Genomic DNA, 17,403 nt, shown 5'->3' with positions numbered 1-17,403 from the left:
TGGGGTAACCAGAAGAAAAGCTGGATTATTTGGGTAATGATTTAATGCAAGGCATTCTGTAAACACTAGAAGAAAATAATCAAAACTTGAGAATCAGGAAAGAGAATAGTGGGGCTCCTTTAAGAAGTAATAGCACTGAAAGCTTGAAATTTTTCTATGTAGGCAGTTCTGTGTTCTGATCAGCCTAAATCCTGCACTGTGAAGGACGTGGCTTGGGCTCACCTGCCAGGACATCTCTCTGACCATTGTCTTGTTTGAGTCACATTCCTGTTACTGTAGAACTACTTCAACTGCAACTCTGCTTTCACAGGATAATCTAGTCCAAATATGTATTTTCCCCAGCAGATGCTTCCACAGATATATGTTTCCCCCAACAGATGCTCCCTACTATCCCTGGATATTGAGTACTGCCAGTAAGGGGGGTACTGAAAGTGGCAGAAAACATACCATATGTGAGATGTTATTTGGTGTCATGTCAACCTCTCTGTCATTCATTCAACATTGAATCATCTCCCTTGTGGAAAAGATTAGGCTGTATCTTATACCGTATTCTGTCTTGTTTTTAGTAGGACATAGAAAAATGTTTGCTCTCCTTTGTGTTGCATCTACCAGCGTTTAAACTGTCATTGTTTCTTCCAGTTGCTACTTTGTTTAGTGCAGTGCCATGTTGGACAAAAGCCTCTGTGAAGCAACTGTGACTGATCTTTATTTAGTAAGGATCTGGAAGATTACCTGTTGATGTTGGAAAGTATTCTGGAGTAGTGAAAAGCCTCCTATAGTGCCTTCCTATCTGAGCAACTTTAGTAGCTTTTCATTTGCTCATTTAAATGACATCAAACCCAACACTGTGACGTCCATAGGAGTTATTATCTCTGTATAGAGTCTCAGAAAAGAAGAGAAATCAATTTCCCAGGACCTGCTGCAAGATTGCAACACTTTCAGAAAATTTTGTTTAGTTTACAAGTTTGCATTTACTAGAACTGCCTTGCTGGGACCTTATCCTGTGTGACTCTCATCCACTCAAAGCCTAGAACTGTCCTAAGTTACTTCACCCTCAAAGCCTGGACCTGCCCTCTGTTCCTTCACCCTTTACCCATTAAAAACAAATAACATGACCCTTTTATATCCACAAAACAATGACACGGTAAAGACCTTTGGCTCCTGCCAATGCCAGAGCCCAAATCAGATTATAAAAAAATATTTATTAAAAAAGGTTACAAAATAACATTTACTGTTACTCGTGATTTCACTTTCCTTTCTCCTTGACCTCTGCACAGTAGTGTTTGTTACTAAGTTAGAAACTTCAGTTGTTTTGTCATTGTACATGACATATGCTAGCAGCTGGAGGAGGAAATGTTATTGAATAATTACAGAAAAAAAGGGTTGGAAAGATCCTTGAGTCCATCCCAATGCTTGGGCTGGGTAATCCAGATCATAATTATGTCTCAAAAACAGCTGCTTAACAGTTCTTAAAAGTTTGTGGTGATGATGAAGGTACTGAAAACTCCACAGTCAGTCTCATCTAGTAGTAACCACACCATTAGAAAGTCTGTTCAATGTCTAATAGAAATGGTAGAGAACAGATAATTCAGTTCCTCTTTATGGATAACTTTCAGTCTTGAAGATTATGTTATCCTCATTCTTTAATTTTTTTTTTTTTGGAAGTCTATTTCTTTCAATTTTTCCTTACAGATTTGTATTCCTAGCCTTATTTTCCTAACTCTTCTCTACAGCCCTCCTGACATGCACCATACATAGCTGGATGAGGTGCTCCAGGCTGAGGCTTTGCCCCTGGCAAACACAACAGAAGTACTATTTATTATGTCTTACATTTTTACACATGCCAATAGTGCAGTGAGTGTGTAGGAACCCAGAGTGCCGAGAATATTTCTCTGCCTGTTTTGAAGGGTTTTTACCCCCCTGAACAACACTGTTTTGACCTCCAACCTTGGAAAAAACTGCCTACGATTAGACAAGAACTAGAAAATACAGTGGTGTGAATTAGGTGATAGACTACTATGTAAGATTGTCACAGGGTGAAAAATCTAGAGGTTTTGGGCTTCTCTTTGTAGTAAATAGATAAGAGCAAAAAACATCAAAATGGAGGATTGTTGTTGTTCTCCAAACCTTCTTCTTCTTCTTCTTCTTCTACTACTCCATGTTCTGCAGTAAAAGTAGTGTGTAATGATTAGATAGAGAATTCCACAGTTCCCGGCTGTGTCACTGAATAATTGGTATAAAAGTGAAAATAATGTACGTTTTTAGTAACCATTGGTTAAATTATCTTTAAAAGGCTGTGTAAATCTTGATAATTGGTCTTTCTCCTGCATTCTCTGCTCTGTGCTGTGTCTGGGTCACGCTAGTGACTCTGTTTCTCTGATAAGAGTTAATACACAACTCTCTAGCAGCAGTGAAAGCTGAAAGTCTCCGTTTGTCTCTCAAATTAACTCCTGGCAAGGACTTTAAAAACTCTCTCCCATCAGGAGAGATTTGATTACGGCACGGATCTGTGTCAGAGTGTCTGTTTTTCCAACAAAGTCATCTGCTGTATGATTGAGGGTCAGATCAAATGCTCTTCAGAGAGAAAGTGCAAACACCAAAGGTGAGGAGGCTGTGCCAAGGCAGGGAGCTCTCGACTCCCATATCCTAGGCTTGCTTTCAGCGTGCACCCAATGGAACATGAAAAATGCAAATCAATTATGTAACTAATAATTGTGAAAGCTTCCAAGGAATAAAGGTAACTATCCAGTGGTTAAAGCTAGCGACAAAACGACAAGGCAGTTTGAACAATACCTGTAGCCATCTGTGTCTCTTCACTAACCATTCATTTAAGCAGCAGGAGACTTGGCAAAACTGTGTTCACCACTGCAGAGACCAGAAGTGAAATGATTTTCCATTTTAAGCAACAGTGGAAATAGTGAAACAGGAATGAATGCACAGAAAGCAGAGGTCCCTGGTATAATGGTTTGAGGGCAGTCTTCTTTTGCTTAAAAAAAAAAAAAAGAAACAAAAAATGTGTGAGGAAATTCAGGAGCAGTAAGTTCAGGGGTCTGGGAATTAACTAATTAAACTGTAGCCCTACACAGCCCATTGGGAAAGAACTGGTGCTTGGAAAAGCTGTTGCAAGACTGTGTAATCAGTAGCACATGGATTGTCCAGAGACATGTGGAAAGATGCTGAGTACCTAAGGCAATGCTGCTATGACACAGATGCCAGGCTCGAGACAGCTTGCCAGAAGTAGTCCACTGGCTGTTGACAAAAGCATTACGTATCTCATACGTAGTAGGAATTGGGGTGAGAATACAACAGAAGACGTTATTCAGAGGACCCATGCAAAAGTCACCAGCGGTAACAAAAGTTAACCTGAATTCCTCTGTTTTCAGAAGTGCACAGTTGAGAACTAGCAGGTACTTAAGAGACGTAATTGGGTGCAAGATAAAACAAGTGAGCAGGAACTGACTTTCATCAGAGGTAATAAACCCCATCTGCCTGTAGAAGGAGCTGGTCAACTCAAGGTCAGAATGGAACTAAAGTCCTTCTTAAAAGGAGGCAGAAATTTGAGAAGTCAGAAAACCTAAGTGGCTGAATCAAAGTGCAAAATCACTCAATGTTAGAATCAGTCCAAATGATCTCTGCAAAATGAAAGGAGCCATTCAAAGCTTATGTCAAGTAAGCTCGTACTACTACTTGTTGTAGACAAAAAACCTGTAAAGTACTAGCCAGTTACTAGGAGTTGCAGGAGGGGTCAGAACATGAATACCAGTTCTGAGGTGGGAGTTTGTAGCTACCTTCTGTAAGGCCCACCTGAAAAGACAACTTTGCAACACTGTGATTAGAGCATGAGCTTTGTGGGCTGCCCATCCTTTAACAGCTGTAATGTCAAAATTTCTGGGAAGTCTGTAATGGACTTGGATTCCTTTAGAGAGCTCTTTTCATTGTATGAAGCACTTACAGCACATTGGAACCCAGATTTTGGATTCCTTATGCTTTATCGAGGGTTGCATGCAAAGCCACATCCAGCTTCCTAATGAGAACTGAGCGGGTGTTACCCCCTTTCTCTACCATCCCTTAAGCTTAAATAAAGGCTCTCAGCCTCCAGCCTTGCCCTGAGATTAGCGAGGGGAGCGATCCCGCAGGATGTTTTGCCCTTTCCGGGGTAAGGCATGCCATTCGCTTGCAAGGCAGCGGACTGACAGCGGCAGCAGGGCTGCACCGTGGGGTAGGTCCTTACAAGCACTCCTGGCAGCTCTTCAGAAAGCACCGAGTTGCCAGAACACTCTGCCTTTAGGGGCAGCAAAAGAGCTGATTCCAGCTATTTCACAGGGAGCCCTGGGCTCTGGACCAGACTAGTTCTGGTTCTCATCCAGTGTTCACTGACACCTGTATAGCGGCTGAGACCTGCCCTTTTGGATAGCCCCTTTCCTTCTGGACAGGCACTGGATATATGTTTACAAAGCAACGTAAAGCTTATGTGCTGAATCCATTATTTCTGCACTGGTAATGCAAAGAAACAATTAGAATGGCACAGAACTGTGTAATACTACTACTACTACTACTGAATCACTACTGAATCCTTCTGCCAAAAATATTCAAGAGGGTGTTTTAAAGAGCAAAGTAGCTATTTAAGCCCCTTTCTGTTCCTCCACTCAGCAGGTAGCTGCGTAGTAGTTTCCTGAGCTGCCTGAGGAAAGCTTTGCCCAGGTACTGCTGAGTTGTCGCTGGCAGCACAGGCGCCCGTAGGATCGTAAACCGAGGGGCAAAATCAACGTCCTTATAGGTAACGATGGGGTCAAACCCTGCGGGGCGAGCGACCTGCTCGTTAACCGGGGAGCGCTGAAACACCCGACAGCCGCTCCATTCTCCTGCGGCAGGAATGCTAATGGAAAATGCCAGCCTGCCCCACCAGCCCAGCAGCTTCCCAAGGCCAGCGGCGAGGGGAGACCTCCGACTGCAAGGTCAGCGTGGTTAATCTTTCCCCAGATAATTACAGCCAGCTCGAAGGGCCCTTCAAACCAACCGCAGCTTTACACCCACCCCTTCCACACCCCACTCCCGGCTCGGCCCCTCGGGCCAGCCCGCCCCGGGGCGGAGCCCCGCGTCCCCCAAAAGCCGTCGCGGCCGCGGAAAGCGGCGCTGGGGTTTGGGAGCGGTGGGACCGGCGCGGCGGGACTCGGGTAGGGCTCGGTGGTGAGTGCGGAGGTGGCGGCCGCTGCTGCTCTCAGGTCTTGGGGGGTGGGAGCCCATCTTTCATGCGTAGTTTATACAGTCGTTGTTGCCTTCCTAGATCCGAATCCGTTTTAAATAGTTAAAACCACTGTGAACTCGAGTATACTGTGTGCTTAATACACTAGCGGTGTTTTTCACCAATATATGATTCGATGTGTGACTTTTCAAGCCTGTTCCCCATCAGGGAAATATCGGGCTGTTTAAGTGATTTGTTCTTTTATGGAACCTGGGCTTTTGGGTTTGCTTTGGTCACGCTGTGGTTAAAAGAAAGAAGAGTCTCTTCTGACCTCTGCAGAAAGTGCATAGACGAATCTCTGTAATAATTAAACCCAATGTCCTTTAAGGTCAAGCATCCCCTCTGTCATCACTGATGTTCAGGGTACAACAATGTATATTTTGTAAAGACATTTTTCTAGTAAAAGTGGAGACATCAACTTTTTCTATAATGATGGCTGGATTCTCTTTTTGACTAGTTTGCCACTTAGCTGACACAGAACTGTTCTGAGGAGACACTAACTATTTTTATTGATACAGGGAAGAAGTTCTGAGTAAGAAGCAAACCAAGAATTCAGAATATGAGCAGAAAATGAGACAGCTGAGATCATGGGGCGAAATTACTGGCTGGTGTGTCTTTTTGATTGTTTTGGGGTTTTTTTCTGAGAAAAACTCTCCCTCTTTGCTCTCATTTTTTCTTCTTCTTCTTCTTCATACTTCTTTCTAAAGTATGGAAATCTAGAAGGAGGGCTGGAGATTAGAAGTGGAAAGATTCATACTGTTAGTTTGGCATACTGGCGGGAGACGAGACTTGAAAGCCTTTCAGATGTACAGACCTTGACTTTCACCTTGGGATCTGTCAAAGGAAGAGTGTGCTATAAAATTTTTGCATTAGGGTATCCTATGTATGTACTGAAGCTTCAACTAATATTTGTAAATCTGCGTGCAAACTGAAAACTTCATTTGGCCATGTTCAGAATTACATAGAAAAAGCCTTCATTGCCTAGAGTGAAATATGAAACAAACAGAAAAATGATATATTTTAGTTTTATTACTGTTATGGTATTTGTGATAGATGAAAATTTGTTTTGATATGTTGGGGGGTCTTAACTGTCAGTTTTGATGAGTTTCTCAGGAGCAACGATCAGGTGTGTGGCTGATAGTGGACAAACTGAGCTTAGCTTTGTCTCTGTTAATTAAATGATGTGCCATTAATCATGGCAGAACAGGATTATGAGGCACTTGGAGCTGGAACTGGCCTCCCTCTCATACGGTGTCATATCCATGTGGCTCTGCCTCATTTGTTGAAAAGCTGGCATGGTCTAAGCCTGTGTGCCCAGACCCTCTGTACTGCACTCTTTTTGGTAGTATAGTGGGGTGGCCTTAGTTGCCTTTTCCTTGGATTTTTTTGTTTTGCATTTTTTTTCTCCATCAATGGTGTTCTTTGCAGCAGTCTAAAAAGTAAATGGATTTCTGTGCATGTAGGTGTTGAGTATATGAAACTCTGTGATTTTTAGCTTCTTTTGTTTCCTTGTGTGTCAGAATATCAGGTAGCTTATCATGAAGTAAAGATGATAAAAAGAAAACTGGGGCTGCAGAAACTATTCAGCCCTGCTGAGTGTCTGCAACTCTGAAACTTCATTTAGGTGCTGGATTATTGGCATTTCTAGAGGAAATGACTGAAGAAGGTTCTCCTGTACAAAAGGCAGGGCTAAGTAACTGGTGTATTTGTGGTATTTTCCAGTTGGGCACTCTGGGTGATTAAGCACAGGAGAATAACAGGGAGTGTAAGTGCCAAGTGAAGTACTTTCAAGTAAAATTTTCCCATAAAATTAATGGGCAAAAATAACTGTAGAATGCAATGTTTAGGGGGATGTTACAGAAAATGGGGAATGAAAAGTATTTATATTGTGAGGAAGGGGAAAAATAAGCTGTGGAGAGACCTGCTTGGTTTTGGGAAGGGCAATCTTGTATTGGCTGGATTAGTTTGGTTTTGAAGTTCTTACTTCTTTTCTAATATAATTGGATTACTTTAACATGCTGCAAAGCATATGCCATAGTTGATTATGAATTGTGGTTACTTTGTCAAATTCACTTAATTGACACAAGTTTCACGTAACATTCACAAGAATGAATATTGTGAACCCTGGTGGCAGAAATAAGTCTTAATGGAAGCAAAATGGCGTATGCACCCTTATTTTCTGTCCAAGTGTACCAGCGTAGCTCATGCTAATTAATGTCGGTAACTGGAAGAAAGGAAGTTTTGTAATGATTGTCCTAAAAGTTCCATTCAACTGCAGGATGTAGTCAAACTAGTTTAGCTTGGTGAAAATCCTTGGAGGTTATTCACTGCAGTGCTCCTTAAATTGTGCCTGGGAGACAAACTGCTTTAACCTTTCATGGTGAGGAGAGTGGTGGCCAAAATACATAGTGGACACTGATTTGAACCGAGATGCCTTTCTATGGTATTCCTGTCTTTCTTCTGATTGTCAAAGGTATTAAATATTTTTTTACCCTTAGCATGTTTGAAAGGCCCATTTTAAATGGACCAGGCACCAAGTTTTTCCTAGGTGTTAGCATGTATATATATGGCATGTACCTACATAAGTGTTAAATATTCCTTTTTCACAGAAAGAGGAACCAATAATGCCAGCACTGAACTGGAAGCCCTTTATCTATGGAGGTTTAGCATCAATCACTGCAGAATGTGGTAAGCATTTGCTTTAACTGTTGATGTGGTTTTCTTGACTTGGATAGTCTCTATGTGAAGCAAGTTTGGTTCCATGCTGCCAGTGACACAGTAGTATATGGTGGTCTATTGCATAGAATTTTTTGTTTAATGCTGACTGAAGAGTTCCTCTGATCTCTGTTGCAATGTCAGAACACTTGTGTCTGTAAACTCTCATCCCTGGTGAGTCTTGCTTTTATACATATTTTGCCTTTGTGCTTTATTGTTTGTTGTTTGTTTGATGTGTTCCTAGACAGTGGTTGTAAGTAGATACAGTTTTTCTGCTTTGCTGCAGTAGACAAGTTAAGCTCTTAACATGTAAATTTTTCTCTTAGCTTTCCTGAGTCTCTATGTTGCAGTTTAAATTACCTTTTCTTGAGTGTAAGTGGCTGCTTAGATTTGAACACTTAATTTCAATAGTGAGCAACACAGGATAATTGCTGTAGTGAGACAGTGCATCTGATGTTCTAGGCCTACTCTAAAGGCAACCCTAAAATACCAACATCCTTACAAAGTCGTATCTGAAATGCACGTACATGAAAATAAAGGAAATTTTCATTGAAGCAGAAGATGATTTGGCATGTGGTGGGCTTGCATGCAAGGTCTGTCTAGAAAAGTAGATGCAATATAAAATTACACTTAAAACTACTATTTTGTTTTCATAGAATAGTTTGGGTTGGAAGGTCATCTGGTCCAACCCCCCTGCTTTGAGGAGGGACATCTTTAATTAAATCAGGTTGCTCAAAGCCTTGTCAAATCTGACTTTGAATGATTCCAGGGATGGGAAGGATTTCTAGATAGGAAACTTGTGCAAACTTGATTTTGAAACCTCTCTTATTTGACTTGACTGAATATGGTCAATAATGCCAAAAGCTTTGTAAGGAAGACAAACAATTTACGAAAGCTTTGCCTCACTTGAACAGGTGTAGTTAATCCTGACTGCTGTTAGTGCTTAGGTGAGTATGGGATGTTGAGGTCATCCTTTTCTTGGATGGATATGCTTTCTGAATCCTTTCATAAGGGGAGCATGGAGAGTATGAACTGAACATAACATAGCAGTGGGCTACAGGAAAGCAGTAACAGAAATAGGTACTGCTGCTACTGCTTTTTAAGATACTAGGCCAGAGTCTGTGTAGCAGGTCCTATAGAATTTATTTGCCTTCAATGACATCCTCTTTAAAGGTGTTGGCAGAATACACATGCAAACTCAGTACCTGAGTGGGATTGCAGAGTCCTGTTCAGTGTGGCTGATTATAACCAGGCAATGCCATGTTGCTTGAAAATACAGTGAATGTGAAATGTCAACACAGGAAGTAGTCAGGGCCTCTGACAGGCCTTTAGAAGAGCCAAGGTGATAGAAGGTGAGTAAGTTCTTTAAAAGAGAGTCTTGGTAAGAAAGACTTCTTTCCTATGGGAGTGCTTTTATATGTTATGATATATAATAAATGTTCCTGGTTCTTGTATGATGTGCTCTGTTGTCTTTGATTAGGTAGGTACTTCATTAATTTTCTCACTCATTTTCCTTTAAGGTACTTTCCCCATTGATCTGACCAAAACACGTCTCCAGGTTCAAGGTCAAGTTAATGATGCCAAATACAAAGAGATCCGCTACCGTGGAATGGTGCATGCACTGGTCAGAATATGCAGAGAAGAAGGATTGAAAGCCTTATACTGTGGGTAAGATTAACTGGGCTGCAGCAATGGCTTATGAACAGTCTGTGGATAAGTATAAGCCCATTGTATGTGAATTTTTGGGTTTCAGGATTACAAGGTATTTGATTAGCCTTAATCTGGAAGTTGGAAGACCAAGCTTAGACACCTTCAGTGCTGCACACTGCAATAGCATTTCATGTTTAAAAAAAAACCCCATCAAACAACAAAACCTACTTGAAACAAAATAGCTAATCATAAGGTTATTCTCTACAGTGCTGCTATGGTTGTTCCGTCTCTCAGAATTAAAATTGAATTAACCTTTGTTTATAAATGAGCACGCTTTTCTTCAAAACATGCAGGATGGTGGAGGAATTACATTTCAGACATGCCTGCAAGCTATTTTATAGATCATAAGTTGAAGCATGGTCTAACAGTAATCCCTTCACAGTTCATTCATGTTCTTGCAGGCTCTATTTAAAAAAACCAAAACCTAAAAAGCTCTAAAGCTTGTTTTGTTCACAGTGAGTTTAAATTGTTGATTTAAATGAACAAACCTTTCTCTGCTAGATATTTCGGCACCAGGAAGAATTTTCTGATGAGTTTTTGAGATCTTGAGCATAAACATTATTGCTGGTTTTTTTTCACAGGATTGCACCTGCAATGCTACGGCAAGCTTCATATGGAACTCTAAAAATAGGCACTTACCAGAGCTTAAAAAGAATGTTTGTTGAGCATCCAGAAGGTGAGTGGTTATTTTCCATTTAATTGAGGACTGATTTGCTTGAAGCTGACTGTTTCCATTTGGTATCTTACTGTAGCATTTGAACAAGGCTACTGAGAAAACATTCCTTATACCAGTTACAACAAAGTGAGTCAGCAAGGATAACTCGTCAGAACAGGTTTTATGGCTTCTGTAACTGGCACTCTCAAGTTAAATGAGGGGAGGCATCATCCTGTCATAATGCATCTTATGCTTTGTAAATCTGCAGCTAAACTCTTTGTTTGTGAAATAGATGAAACCCTCATGATGAATGTTCTGTGTGGCATTCTTTCGGGAGTAATCTCGTCCTCTATTGCCAACCCTACAGATGTCTTAAAGGTAATTATGTAGAGCTTGTCTTTTTAGTTTTTGTTCTCTCCTGAAATAAAAACAGTCTCCTGATGAATATAGGATTGGTTTTGTAACCATATTTATTCTTATCTCTTAGCTTCTAAAAAATCAGTAACATCCTGAATTCTTGGAACCTCCTTCTGGTCCATACTAATTATTTGGAAGTACACATGAGGAAAGTGAAGGTTGGGGAGGCAGTTGGATCCACAGTTTTCTGAGTGTGGGGAGAGAATAACTTTCCTGCTGTAGTGTTTGTGTGGAAGCCACACTGCATATTTCATCTGTACTTCTTGGTAACACTATTACACTAGGATGTTTCTAGAGCTCAAAATAGGTGAAGATCAATTCAGAGGGAAGAGTTCCAGTGAATGCTACTTGTACTGTATGATTCCTTAACACTGTAGAGAGGCTTTGCAAATCTGTGTTCCAAGGAAATGGCGTTCCAGCATCAGTCATTTAAAGTGAATTAGTGAAACAACCACCTCTTCAATCTTCAAGAATCTGTTAGCTTAATGATAGTAGGCTACTTGGAAGGGTTGATGGTATTAATCTTACAAAACTGGAGCTTGTGACTTACACAGCTGCTCCTAATGAAAAGGAAGTCAAGAAAACTGTTTTTCTGAAGCCACTAAAAAGCTTAATCCTTCATAGTGCTAGTGTGGTTATGTAGTGGCATTTCAAACATAAGCTTGTATTTCAAGTGTGGCTTCAATTAGTTACTTCCTAAAATTATGTCCCTGTGGCAAGTTGCTTGTTGACAACTTGTATTTGGAAGTTACCTTGGCAGGTTCCTAAGGATGTTCTTACAAATCTACAGGGTTGAAGACTCTGGTTCTCAGTGGCTGAAACATTAATCTTTTTAACCTTTCATGTCAACATATTCCTGTGAGAGCACTGCAAAGAACGTCCTGCAGAACCCATCTGCCAGTCTTATCTAAATGGAGGAGTGTACCCAATACAGAAATAGAAGTGACTTAATGCAGCTAAGAATTGTACCACATACTTGTTCAAAATTAGCAGCTGCATTTGGATAGTTAAGGCAAAAAGATTGCACCATGGTTGTGATAATGTCAGCTCTTGCTTTGTATTCAAAGAGAAATTGACTGCACTACTTGCAGTTGTAACTTAGTAGTTTAATATAGTTTTATTATTTTATTGGTTGTATTTATCTTTTAATTGTATCTTCAAATGAATCTCAGATCAGAATGCAAGCCCAAGGTAATATGATTCAAGGAGGAATGATGGGTAACTTCATACAGATCTACCAAAAGGAAGGCACTAAAGGATTATGGAAGGCAAGTATTTTTTGGACTGTGTCTTACACTTCAACTACACTTCCTTGCTCAGAATTTCATGTATTCCTACAGTGTTCTCAGCTGAAATATGGAGGATGTAATGTCTGTCATTTGTCATGACTGCTTCACTGCTGGTGTCTCAGTGCTTTTTGGTGAAGTCTTGTGTGCATGGATTAGTTGCCACTTAGGAGAGGGAAGACAAATGTAGGCTTCAATTAGGGTGACTGTCTCTAGGAATAGTTCAACAACCCTTTGTTGAACCTCTCAATGGCATGACACCTCTCTAACTGTATGCTCTGTCTGTTTTAAAACATATCCTAAAGAACACTTGGAAGCAGAGGAGCTAAAGAGCATCCCCTCTAGCTCGGGAATTCTCTTACTCAGTCTTACAGGTTGTCTCTTGGGCCAGTTATAGTCAATGACTGTATAACAACTGAAGACCCAAAATGGACACTTGTTTTGAAACAGCTGGAAAATATGAATGCTTTTCTATTAGTGTGCTTTTCTCACAAAGTTTTCTGTTCATTCTTCTTACTTTGTCAGCTTTTCAGCTAGCAGCAAAGGAACACTGGTTTTGAGGTTTTAGCTGACTGTTGATGCAAGAATTGAGATGTTAAGCAGAGATAGAAAATAAAGGATCTGAAGTTGCCATTTTGTGTGGAGAAGTGATTTATCTGTTATTTCAAATTTGTGGTTTTGGAGCTCATACTTCTAAGACTTGTACTAATTAGCCTCACTTGAATTTGCAATGTTCTTAACACATTTGTGGTGTTTTGCTTTGTATTATAAGAGCTTGGCTTTTCTAACAGTGCACAAAGGTTGACTTTAAACTTCAGCTATATCCTTTCTTTTGCCAGGGAGTATCATTGACAGCACAGAGGGCTGCTATTGTTGTTGGAGTGGAACTGCCAGTGTATGACCTTACTAAAAAGCACATAATTATGTCTGGATATATGGGAGATACAGTATATACTCACTTCCTGTAAGTTTGTTTAACTGGTTGTATAGCTCATGATTGGTTAGTTTTTGCAATAGGGGAGATGAGTATTTTGATTTTTCTATCATGTTAATATGTCTAGATGTAAATATACTTTTGATGTGTTTATAATTTTTAATGTAATATCTCAAATGGTAGCATGGAAGCTAATTTTACTTAGCATTTGGATTTAATGTTCTTTCGAAATATGGAAACTTGTTTTGTGGGTGGACTGAATCATTCAACTGTGCAAATTAAGGTTAGATGAAAGTTAGTCAAATATTATCCCCAGGGGCACAAACATCTTTTCAAGCATACTGTATATAAGGGCTGTATAGCAAATCTTCAAAATTATGCGTTTATAGTAAATGAAAAGTAACTTTCCGCATCCATTAGCTGATTTAATTCTTTCTAAAAGCATTAAACAGTCATTATTATTGTGTGAATTTCCTGGGAAGGGGAAATTCTTGTGCATCTGTGTGTTAGATCAGATTTCATTAAACCCTTCTTTTATTAGTTCCAGTTTTCTTTGTGGGTTAGCTGGAGCCCTTGCATCCAACCCAGTTGATGTTGTAAGAACACGCATGATGAATCAGAAAAGCCAACAACATGGGGGACACTCAGTCTACAAGGGCACTTTGGATTGCTTGTTACAGGTAAGTAGTTCATGTATCATCACAAATGGAAACTGCTGCCACCAGCAGTGGTTTTGCTGTAGAGCCCAAAATTGTTCTGTTTTCCCTAAGAACTTAAATACGCTTTTTTCCATAATGCTCAAAAGGACTATGCTGTCAGTAATGCACTCGGTATGAAAAGTATCAACTATCTTGACAGAAAGGCAGGAAGAAAGTTAGTGTCTCCTGCAGAACCTTGCTTCCTTTGGGGCCTTGGATGAGGAGAGGAAGGCTCTCAGCAGCACTCTATCTTGCTCAGCTTTATACTATGTCAGGCTGACAGGATATTATCATTTCATAGGTCAGTCCTTGAAGAACAAGATCGTCTGGAACAGATGGTTTTCTATGTTGCTTACTGCATAATGGAAAGGCTAGTGCAGCCAGAGGCAAGGTCAGCCTCTGATTTTGATTACTTTGATTTGATTTCTTAAGTCTCTAAATTTGGTATGAGGTGGGACCATGATGGCCTTTTACATGGAGAAGAATGGATAGTAAGCTATTGGTGTCCAACTGTTAACTGAGCAGTCCAAGTCACATTGTCCAGTGTAATTGTGAGGTCCATAAAGGAGACTGAAATATTTCAAGGGACTGCCTAATGTTAGCTACAGGTTTACATGCAGCAAATTTCAAGGGGCTGCCAAATGTGAACTGCAGGTTTACAGGCAGGACTTTGCAAGGCTTTTTTGGGGTTGTGTTTGGTTTTTTTGGTGGGGTGTTTTGGTTTGGTGGGTTTTTTTTTTGGGGGGGGGGGGGGGGGGGGGAGTGGGGGCAAGTCCAGAAATGCAATTTGGATCAATCTATGTTGAGTACTGAGTGATACAGACTGCAGCTTTACCTGCCAGATAATGCTGCAGGCATTACTAATCTTGGTTTTATCTAGTGAAATGTGCTTTTTGTCCTGTCAGAAAATAAGATTAAATTAAAGTTACATGACTAAGCCACCCCCTTGTCTTGTTAGCTGAGATGCTGTCTGAATTTTTCACTAAAAAAGAATTATATAAGTGTATTCTTGTTATGTGGGTTTGTTTGTTTTTTTTCCTAGACATGGAAGAATGAAGGCTTTTTTGCTCTGTATAAAGGATTTTGGCCAAACTGGTTAAGACTTGGTCCTTGGAATATTATTGTATCCTTTCCACAGGTGTGCAAAGCTAAGTTAGCCATACAACAGCAAGTATTGTTTTTTACAGATTTACTCAGTGTGGGAAATGTCATATCAGCACAGATATTCCCTTTTTTTTTATGAATGGAAAATTGTGCAGTTGACAGTTTTTGGGTTTTTTTTTTTTTAGTCAACTGCTTCCAGTCAGATTGAATTTGTGATTCACACAGAGTGAATAAAAAAATACGATCTTGCAAAATAATTTTCTGTTCTTCCAATTTCATACCTGCCAATTTCCTTTGTTTTGAGCCTAGTTTTAAACAGAATTGACCAGGTGAGTTAGGAATGGTGGCTATTTCCAGAACTGGGGAAACTGTAAGCAGTTACTGATGCAATCTTTGTGTTTACCTTAGTCTCACAATTTTGGCTTTGTTTCAAGAGCCAGCTGATCAGAGCCTTGGGAAGTGGGTTGGTAGTAATTTTTTTTCAATAAGCAAACATTCTTTAGCCCATCAAAGCTAAGTGAGTAAAGACTCTTAAGTGCTTTTGCAGCATTGTCCTGCCTCCTCAGTCCTGGGTTTAAGATCCTGAGGAAAAAGGATAGGATAGTAAGTTGTATCACCAGCCTTAAAGCAAGTTTCATTGTTCTGCCTAGTATTGTGTAAAAAAAGTAGCCAACCTGTAGCATGGCATAGGAAGGAACAAGGAGTGGAACACAGTTTCACACAGATGCAGCTGACCTTCGGTAGTGAAGTGTCCAGTTTTCACTGCTTGAACAGGAAGCAGTTTTCCTTAACAACTGTGTCAGTTCTTTCTGACATATGAACAGCTGAAGAAATTGGATGCCTGACATGCTGAGCTGTGTACAGAATTCTGTTAATGTACTGTCTGAGCAATGTGCAATTTGTCTTGAGTACTTGCTCATTATTGTCTGAACTGCTGGCCAAAGGAAGAGGTCACTGCAAGACTGAGTGAGAAAGAACCTGGAAGTGATTTCAAGGCAAACTGGCTCCTGTAACCATGGCTTGTGCACATGATTCAGTGGATGATGTGCACTGTTTTTCAGACTGAACCAAACATGGTGGAATATCTTCTGTCAACTGTTTCGATGTTCTTGAATGTAAGGATCTTTAATGCAACTTTGTGCATCTGAGTCTCAAAGCACAGTGTTATGTAAGAGTCAAAGACCAGGTTTTTTCTTCTGTATTTCCATAGATTTCCATAAAGGAAGGAAAGAAAAAAGATTTCTGTAAAGGAAAAAATACTTTTGTAAGGGAAGATAAGCAGAACCACGGAGCTGGGCTTTTCCTGCTTTCAGAAATGTATACAATTTGATTGTAATAGCTTAAAGCTTCCAGTCAACTGGAAGTGTCACAAGACATCTTTGCCAGCTTTCAGGTTGGCAGAATAACTACTGCGGTATAAAATCTGCTTCTGGTTTTGAAGCTTTCCTGTGTTCTAAGTCCTGAGATGTCTGCATAATTTGCTGGGAATAATCCAGCTTCATTAGCAAGTGTGGTTGCTACAGTTGACAGCTTTGCATAGCTTAAAGAAAGTTGGGGTTTTTTTTCTTCCAATGTATAATTCTTGATTTCAGCATAAGTGATTCTTCAACATATTCATATGTAAATTGCAAGTAGGAATGAAGTTCAAACAAGTTCATGCCCATCTGCTGATCTTGCAGAGAAACTTTCCATGCCTCTTCTGTCCTTGGAAAGAACTACTGGTTACTGGCTGTTAGGTGTCATCTGAAAGGTGCAAGTTTTACACTGAGCAGTCAGGCTCTGTCACATAGGTGCCTGTGTGACAAGAGCCAACGGCCCCAAAAGTGAATCTACTATAAATACTGATTTCCTTCTCTAAAAAGATACCCAAGGTCAGAACTAGTGAACACTTTCATATACCAAAGAGGCTCAACTTGCTCTTACATGCAAGGAAACACTTGATGTAGAAATCAAACACAGCTTCTATAAACGTTACCTTTAGGCTTAAAGGTATATCAAAACTTCAGGGCCATTAACTAAACAGTTACATCAAGATTATTATTAAGTGCTGCAGTTGAATTCCAGGAAAAAGGAATGTGTGAGATGCAAGTTGTAGGATGGATCCTCTGTGTTTACAGAGGGCAGCAAAGGAGGATGCATAGCTTTGGATTTTTGTGGCCTTGTGTTAATCTTTTACACATTTTTCATAGAATCATGCATTCCACTTAAAGGAGTTTCATTGTGATTTCAAAATTGCTATAATCACTTAGTAATTTTTAGTTCACAAGTGGGTTTTTTAAATGCACAAGGCACTTTCTTTCCTAGGTACAATGTTTTCTATATATAGGGTTATGCTGATGTGCAGCGTTTACCCTTACAACTGTTTCTGTGCTTTAATAAAAAAAAATCTGTAAATACTTTTGTACACTATGTAAGCAAAGTATATGTTTTACATTTTCAAGCCTATTAAAAGTATTAAAATGTAAAGTGTGATGACTCTAGAATTGCTTTCAGTTTCTAATTTTCAAACAGTGGTGGGAAGTTTCAAATACTTCAAGGTGATTAACAAAGGAAAGCTGTTGCTGGCATTGAGCTGTCCCATGTTACTGGTTATTTGGCCAAGGCACACTAAAGTTGCTGTAGTTAAAAGCTTGTGTTTCTGT

At 40.0% G+C, this 17,403-nt stretch overlaps 1 protein-coding gene across 4 annotated transcripts; it reads left to right on the top strand.

Moving 5' to 3' along the window:
• Positions 1–5,077: 5,077 nt before the first annotated feature.
• Positions 5,078–17,227, top strand: SLC25A30 (solute carrier family 25 member 30). Of its 4 annotated transcripts, none has more exons than XM_032099784.1 (11): positions 5,078–5,174; positions 5,761–5,850; positions 7,852–7,930; positions 9,478–9,625; positions 10,249–10,343; positions 10,591–10,700; positions 11,912–12,007; positions 12,865–12,989; positions 13,501–13,639; positions 14,700–14,780; positions 15,565–17,227. In XM_032099784.1, the coding sequence occupies exons 2-11, from the start codon at positions 5,830–5,832 to the stop codon at positions 15,604–15,606; spliced, it is 936 nt and encodes a 311-aa protein (XP_031955675.1). In that variant the 5' UTR covers positions 5,078–5,174; positions 5,761–5,829; the 3' UTR covers positions 15,607–17,227. The 4 variants fall into 4 exon arrangements, with proteins under 4 accessions (XP_031955675.1, XP_031955677.1, XP_031955678.1 ...); XM_032099786.1 differs by having other exon boundaries at positions 10,615–10,700; positions 15,565–15,927; XM_032099785.1 differs by having other exon boundaries at positions 5,142–5,187; positions 15,565–15,927.
• Positions 17,228–17,403: the final 176 nt, after the last annotated feature.

The sequence above is a fragment of the Corvus moneduloides genome, chromosome 2, assembly GCF_009650955.1.
Source record: "Corvus moneduloides isolate bCorMon1 chromosome 2, bCorMon1.pri, whole genome shotgun sequence".
Classification (NCBI taxonomy): Eukaryota; Metazoa; Chordata; class Aves; order Passeriformes; family Corvidae; genus Corvus; species Corvus moneduloides.
The sequence above is the reverse complement of the archived record's forward strand: the minus strand, read 5'-3'. Positions and strand labels throughout refer to the sequence as shown.